The 8,193-nt window shown below is 41.6% G+C and overlaps 1 protein-coding gene across 1 annotated transcript; it reads right to left on the reverse strand.

Moving 5' to 3' along the window:
- Nucleotides 1–424: 424 nt before the first annotated feature.
- Nucleotides 425–7,574, reverse strand: LOC122052749 (nucleolin-like). Its single transcript, XM_042614438.1, has 4 exons — nt 7,412–7,574; nt 7,206–7,324; nt 1,161–1,216; nt 425–955 (listed from the first exon to the last, which is right to left on the reverse strand). The coding sequence occupies exons 2-4, from the start codon at nt 7,320–7,322 to the stop codon at nt 634–636; spliced, it is 495 nt and encodes a 164-aa protein (XP_042470372.1). The 5' UTR covers nt 7,323–7,324; nt 7,412–7,574; the 3' UTR covers nt 425–633.
- Between the last annotated feature and the right edge of the window lie 619 nt (nt 7,575–8,193).

Raw genomic sequence — 8,193 nt, forward strand, 5'->3', positions numbered from 1 at the left:
ATAAATCAAACCAGATTTTAATCAAATTTTTTTTCACCCCTACGTCCAATTAACTAGAAGAAATAATCACAATGAGGTGGGCATTCAAAGAATGCTCTATTTTTTTGACCGTCCGCCACAAAAGTTTCCCAATTTACCATCTTGATAGCTGATGAAAAAATTCTATAAAATTGAATCAATCATTCCAAAATAAATAAGGAGACTAACTAATTTTATCAATAACAAAATAATCGCTAAGAAAAGATGAAAGCTTTAGCTGTCAATTTGTTGAGTTCGACTTTATTACGTCTATATCTTAAGATACACCATATCTTAAGATGTACGTAGATATATGTCAACCATAATTACTGTCATAAAGCACCATCAAACCCTGAAATTTTTTTGAAACCATTCGGATAACGAAACAACAATGCAACACCAGGCAACAATGAAATGCCATCTAATATAATCCAACTAAGTTCTAAGAGGTAACAACCTTAATAGCATTCAGACTAGAATAAAATAACAGTACAGGAAGAATATTAAAATGAAAGAAACACTGGAATGCATTCAAACGTAATTAGCTCAGCTGCCTAACTACTAAATAAAAGATCACTGACGCTTAATCATCATTAGCTAGAATCAAAAGGAAGCTCACTTTTTCTTTTTAGAAGGTGGCTGCGAGTGTTCTTCTTCATCATCATCATCTTCCTCATCTTCGTTATCCTCATCATCGTTGTCTTCATTATCTCCATCATCCTCATCGTCGTCTTCCTCTTCACTCCCTCCTCCACCATCGGTCTCATTGTCATTGCCATCTTCATCCCCTTCATCATTTCCTTCTTCACCTGAGAATTCTTCATCGCCATCATCTTCCTCGTCATCTCCAGAATCTTCATCATCATCGCCCTCTTCATCAGACTCACCATCATCCTTGTTCTCAGGCATAGTTTCCACTTTGCTCCTTTTCAATATCCTTAAGCATAAAAGCATATCATAAAAATTTGATGAACTACCAAACAAGATACGAAGTTATAAGCTCATGTAGTATTTAGTTGCAGTAAAATGGGAGAAGAAACAACAAACCAGAATAATTTTTTCAATCATCTATTGTATTTTCTGTTTTCATTTCTCTCCAGGCAAACAAGCAATTGAAAGAATAAGTTAAATGTAAAACATACATATGTCTCACGTCAGATCCTTCACCCAAGGCATTGATTTTACTTGACAGTGATCCCTGAAAAGATTCGATATCATGAGAAACAAAAACCATCAGACAGAAGTAGTAAATAGGAATTAAGAAAGTTGACTTGAACAAATTTAAAGCTACGCAAGTATAAGGGTTACTCGAATTAAACTGGTTAATCTTAAATAGCTTGAATACTCTTTTGCACTACAATGGAAACTTGTCATATATTCATATATACAAGGTATGGTTTATCCACAGAATAATGCCTTAGCATTTGTGACCATAAAGTAGGTAAACATTGTCAATATCAACACTAAACATCTTTTTAAAAACAAAAGGAAGACATCAACTTAATTCACCTGGCATACTTGATTTGAAACATAAGATGGCCCATAGCTACTAATTTTTTCAACATCAAAATGAGATGATTCTAAAAGGCAAAAAATTGCATCAGAAAATGATCTATCTCAAATTTGAACCATGGATCAAATGTCAAAACCTTAATGTAAGTCTATAGCTCCACATTTGCTAAAAAGGCCAATATCACTGATCTTTTGCAGCACAATAAATTTATATGACTTCCAATCAACAAGGGAACAACTATCTATGATCCAAGATAACTTAATGCGCACCCCATGGCAACGTAATGAAACCTAAAACCCCAACAATAAAAAAACCATTGTTGGTCATAGGCTGAGAAATATCACTGCAATACAAATAACATTGGTTATATAAAGCAATTAGTTTTACAGAACTTCAACTTAATCAAACAGAAAGTTATCACTAAATGTCTTAAGCTCAAGAGATTTAACGAGTTGTGCTTAAATCTGATGCTGAGGATGTTGGTTCAGAATCTATGAGCAGCACCCCGACAATACACACAAAAACAATAAAGAAGATAAAAACAAAACAAAAAGAAACGTAGTAGCTTGGGAAAAATTAATCTTGCCGTGCTGCTATTTCCATTCACATTTGTGTTGTATATATACACCACAAGTGATAAGATCTTACATCACTTAAACCATAGAAATAATGTCACGTAAGCTATAAAATAGGAAAGGCTAAGTTATCAAAAATATTAAACGAAACGTTATAACTAAAACTTATCATGTCCGATTTATTTGAATTTATCCGGATTATTCGCTCACATTACTCCCCCTAATCCGGACATGATTGTAGATCACGGATGCCGAGTAGTTGTCGCATGGCAGCTAACTTCACTCCTGGCAATGCTTTAGTTAACGCATCGGCTCGCTGTTCTCCGGTATTAACGAACTCCACCACAATCTGTCCCTTCTCAATGCATTCTCTGATAAAATGAAACCTTGTATCTATATGCTTGCTTCGACCATGGAATACCGGATTCTTCATGAGAGCTATGGCGGATTTGTTGTCAACAAACAAGGTTACCGGTTTTGGCTTTACACCTGTTAATTCACTGACAAGGCTTCTTAACCACAAAGCTTGACAGGCTGCAGTTGTGGCTGCCATGAATTCTGCCTCACAAGATGAAAGCGCCACTGTCTTCTGTTTCTGTGAGTTCCAGGACACCAGACTTTCATTAAAATAGAAAGCCATTCCACTTGTGCTTTTCCTCCCGTCGAGATCGCCGGCTAAATCGCTGTCCGAGTAGCCGAATATACTAATTTCCTGGGGTCCCTTTGTGTAAGCAAGTCCAAAATAGATTGTACCTTTCAAATACCTGAGGATCTGTTTGACCACCTTATGATGCATGCTTGTAGGCTTTTCCATGTATCTGCTCGCCATGTCGACAGAATATGATAGGTCTGGCCGTGTGTGTAACAGATATCTTAGACAGCCAATGACGCGCCTGTACTCCGTGGCATCAATTGGAGTCCCTTCCAGGTCTTTATGCAGTTGTGTCTTGGGTTCCATCGGCTGCTTTGTGGCATTACAGTCTGCCATCTGGAATTGAGATAGAATTTTCTTAGCATAGGCTGATTGTCTAAGTAAAATTCGGCTCTTCTGTTGTTCCACTTCAATTCCTAAGTAGTAGGAGAGAAGACCCAAATCACTCATCTCAAATTCTGTCATCATTTATTGTTTGAACTTGTTTATTCCTTCTGTGCTCCTTCCTGTCACGATGAGATCGTCAACATACACTCCAACAAGTATACTAGCTTCTCTTTTACCTCTTGTATATACTGCATGTTCTTGATTGCATTTTTTGAAGCCGAGCTCTTTCAGACTCCTGTTCAGCCGCATGTTCCAAGCTCGTGGAGCCTGCCGCAGTCCATAGAGGGCCTTGGATAACCTGTACACCTTGTGTTTCTGATTTTGTATTTCAAACCCTTCTGGTTGAGTGACATATATTTCTTCTTCCAGCTCTCCGTTCAGAAATGCCGACTTCACGTCTAGATGGTGTACCTCTCAGCCTTGATTTGCTGCAAGTGCAAGAATGACTCGAATAGTATCAAGTCTAGCGACTGGTGCGAATACCTCTTCAAAGTCGATGCCTTGTTTTTGCACATAGCCTTTAGCAACTAATCTTGCTTTATGCTTGACCACTTTTCCAGCTGAATCTTTCTTCAGTTTGAACACCCATTTTAGGCCGATAGGTTTGTGGCCTAATGGGAGCTCAGTTAGGGTCCAAGTCTTGTTCATCTCAATAGTCTTCAGTTCTTCCTCCATTGCTTCGTACCAGCAAGCCTCGGTTGCAGCTTCTTGGTAACAGGTCGGCTCTTCTGACATCATCAGCATTACCTCATTCTCCTCTTCATCAATACCAATTATTTCCTCAGTGTTGGCATAGATATCGGCAATGGACCGATAACGGACTGGCCCTTCATGAGACTCGGGTGAGGTAGTTGCTTGGGTGCTCGATGATGGTGTAGACGGACTTGATGCTCTTGTCGAAGATGGGGTAGCTAGACTTGATGATGGTGTGACATCTTCCGCCGCTGCCTCAATGTCTGCAGTAACAATCACCTCGTCGGTGTTGAATGCATTCACCACCACAAACTCAGGTAAGTCTTCTTTATCAGCACCTGCATTCCATGTCCATTCACTATTTTCTTGAAATATTACATCTCTACTTACTTGTAGCTTGTTATGCCTTGGATCAAATAGACGATGAGCTTTGCAGCCTTCTTCGACTCCTAAGTATACCATAGGTGAGCTTCTTTCGTCAAGTTTCTTAAGGTGAGGGGTTGTATTTTTTGCATAGGCAATACAACCAAACACCTTCAAGTGGGCAAGATGTGGCTTTCTCCCCATCCAAGCTTCAAATGGAGTACGTTCTCCTAGCGCTTTAGTTGGGAGACGGTTTAGCAGATAGACAGCATGCCTAACCGCCTCTCCCCAGAACCTTGCCGGCATATGTGTACCCTTGAGGAGAGATCTTGCCATAGCCATCACTGTGCGGTTACGACGCTCCACAACGCCATTCTGTTGGGGTGTGTAGGGAGCCGAAAGGTGCCTCTCAATTCCTTCATTTTCACAGAATCGAGTGAACTCCGTGGATAGAAACTCACCGCCACGGTCTGTCCGAAGTGTCTTGATCTTGTACTCAGTTGTGTTCTCCGTCACGGACTTGAACTTCTTGAATGCTTGGAATGCATCTTTCTTTGCTGTCAAGACAAATACCCACATCCACCTTGTGCAATCATCAACAATCAAAAAGAAATACTTGTTACCGGCAAGTGTACTTGGTGAAATTGGCCCGCAGATATCAGCATGGAGAAGTTCCAACGGCTTCGTCGCTCTAAAGTTTGCTTGGTGCGGGAATGACGATCTTGCATGTTTGGAGATCACACACACCTCGCAAAGCTTGTTCGTCTGGGGCAATAGTGGCACACCAACCGCCAATTTCTTCTCCCCCAACAGCTTCAAGTCATGAAAGTTTACATGTCCGAGCCTTGCATGCCATAACCAGGTGGGGTCTTCTAGACTTGCTTGGAGGCAGACTTGCTTGAATGTCTTCAAGGTTATCTTGTACAAGCGATTTTGCGTTCGCTTTACCAGCATCAAGAGCTTCCCGCTCCTATCAATCACCTTCATGGTATCTCCTTCCATGTGCACCTCGTTCCCAGCTTCTGTCAACTGACCAAGGCTTATGATATTACTACAAAGTTTCGGAATGTAGTATACCTCGTGGAGGGTCTTCTGATCGCCGTTCTTGCATTCGAACACAGCCGTCCCCTTGCCCATGATCTCAATGGTTGATCCATCGCCAAACCTCACCCTCCCGGTGATAGTTTCATCTAGTTCTTGAAACTTCTCGCGATGTCCAGTCATGTGATTGCTGGCACCATTGTCAAGGTACCAAACGTCTTTGTCTTCACCTTTCTTGACGCCCCGGTACACCTCCGGTAGCAACCTCTCTTCACTGAGCAGAATGGTATCCTGCCGCTGAGATTCTTCGTGGAACATGGTCATCATTAGTGCTGACTCTTCATCGGTGGCGCAAGTGAGGTGAGCCTCATCTCCACGACGCTTGCTGTAGCATTCAGACGCATAATGCCCCATTTTCTCACAATTGAAGCATTTTATGTGTCTCTTGTCACGAGTGTCACTGTTGTTGCCGCTAGTGCCTCCTGCACTATCTTGGCGCTGTGTACCACGACCACGACCGCGCCCTCGCCCACGCCCACGCCCATGCCCTTTGCCACGATTAGAGCTGTTGGACCCACGTTCCTTGCCTCCTGACGAAGTGTCCACGCTACTCCCCTTTTGTCGCATTTGCCATTCGGCATGAGTAAGTAGGAGCTCTCCTTCAGTGCCGTTGGTGTTGCTGCGTAATCGAAGCGTTCGTTCCTCGTACGCCTTCAGTCGCCCTATAGCCTCCTCAAATGGTATAGACTCAAGGTCGTAGAACTGCTCAATGCCGGCAACAATAGGGAAGAATTTATCAGGAACAGAATCGAGCAATTTTTTTACCAACGAGGAATCTTCAAGTGTGGCTCCAAGGGTGGAGAATTTGCTGCTTAGGGCGCTGAGTTTGCCAGCAAACTCATCAATCGTCTCGGTCTCTTTCATCCGGAGGGCGTCAAACTCGCTCTTCAACGTTTGTACACGTGCCTTCTTCACCCGATCACTACCAAGGTACCTCGTCTTGAGGCTGTCCCAGACTTCCTTCGCCGTCTTCTTTGTTGCGATCTGGAGAAGGATGTCTTCGGGGACACACTGCAGGATGTATGCACGTGCCTTTTTATCCTTCTTTGCATCCACCTGGGCTCCTTCCGCTGGCTCCACCGCCTCCCAGACTCCCTGGGCATCAAGAATCGCCTCTGTCTTGATTGCCCACACAGTGTAATTGTGTGGGCTTAGCATCGGATAGGGAAATGGCACTCCGCCGTTCTCCTTTGCAGCAACTTGTGGGATGCCAGACATTTTTGTGGAATTGTAGATTCTTGGGTGTCTTATACTACCAAGGCTCTGATACCAATTGTTGGTTCAGAATCTATGAGCAGCACCCCGACAATACACACAAAAACAATAAAGAAGATAAAAACAAAACAAAAAGAAACGTAGTAGCTTGGGAAAAATTAATCTTGCCGTGCTGCTATTTCCATTCACATTTGTGTTGTATATATACACCACAAGTGATAAGATCTTACATCACTTAAACCATAGAAATAATGCCACGTAAGCTATAAAATAGGAAAGGCTAAGTTATCAAAAATATTAAACGAAACGTTATAACTAAAACTTATCATGTCCGATTTATTTGAATTTATCCGGATTATTCGCTCACAGAGGAAACCTATATGAAAACGAAACTAAGAAGCATCACAGCTAATCAATCTCGCGTCGTACAAGATGTATGACATAAATCCCCAAAAGAATGTGAAGAAAAGTATAAGGCTATAGACACAATCTCTTAGCATCCCACAGTCTCACTGACCAAACACGAACGAATAAACCCCAGAAGTAACTAAACTTTTTCCGGTAAGCTTAGGAAAAGCACCGTCCCAAGCTTCAAAATAAACAAAATCATGACATTGAAGACACCAGCGACGAAATCCAGGTTAGTGTTATCGTCAGCAAAGCGAGTGGAAAGGTAAAGCATCCTCACCGCAAGAAGAAGCCAAAATATGGACTTTTGGGCCGCTAAAACGATCTCCGACATTAGCAGCTTCACCACGTACACGGAGCATACTCCACTGCTCTCAGCCTTGCACAACGATTCCATCTCTGCAACAACCACAGTTAGCGAAAGTTCAACTACTAGCTAGCGCAGAATAAAGTAAGGTGACCAAGGGAGAGAAGAAAGGCATCAACCTGCGTCGCAGAGAGCGAGGTGGTGCCGGGCTGTTCGGCAAGAGGGTATCGCTAGTAGCGCAGCTGAGCCAACGACGCCGGTGTGACCAGGTAGGGCTTCTCCTTTGTCGGATGAGAGAGGGAAAACCAGATATTTTTATTTGGTGAAATTTCATGTTGCCCCTGAGAGTTAGCTCATTAGTAAAATTCTCCTCATCGTACTGTTCAAAATGCGAATGGCAATATTGGAAATACGATGGGAAAACTTGGTTCCAAACGTCTCAAATTCTCAGAACAAATAATAATTAATAAAAATATAAATTAAACAACATAAAAGTATGAAACGATAAGGTTAAATGATTGCCTCTGCTGAGATAATTTTCTAAATGTGGTTCAGTATTGTACTTTGCTAGTCTCCACTTCCTGTTGCCTCAAATTTTAAATTCTATTTAAAATTTTAGATGAACATGTACTGATTGCATTTGTGTCTCGTTATACCTAAGAAGAAAGACTAACCTGTTTCTAATATCAACACTTTGTTTATATGCGTTGCACCACCCATTTGAGACGGATCATGATCAAATCATGTAAAGCTGATTGCTACCTCCCATAGTATTCTTACAGGAAGTTAAGAAAGAAAACTAGTTTCTATTGTTGCTGGTTCTAATTATGCTAACCAAAAAAATAAGGACACTGATACGGTGCTTAAAGAAGGAGCTTAATAAGGTCAGAAATTCAAAAGTTAAGAAGACATGATAGTCAATAGTCAATAATCAAGAAAACGTGACAGTTAATAATTAAGA

This window comes from Zingiber officinale, chromosome 1B (assembly GCF_018446385.1).
Source record: "Zingiber officinale cultivar Zhangliang chromosome 1B, Zo_v1.1, whole genome shotgun sequence".
In the NCBI taxonomy this organism is placed as follows: domain Eukaryota; kingdom Viridiplantae; phylum Streptophyta; class Magnoliopsida; order Zingiberales; family Zingiberaceae; genus Zingiber; species Zingiber officinale.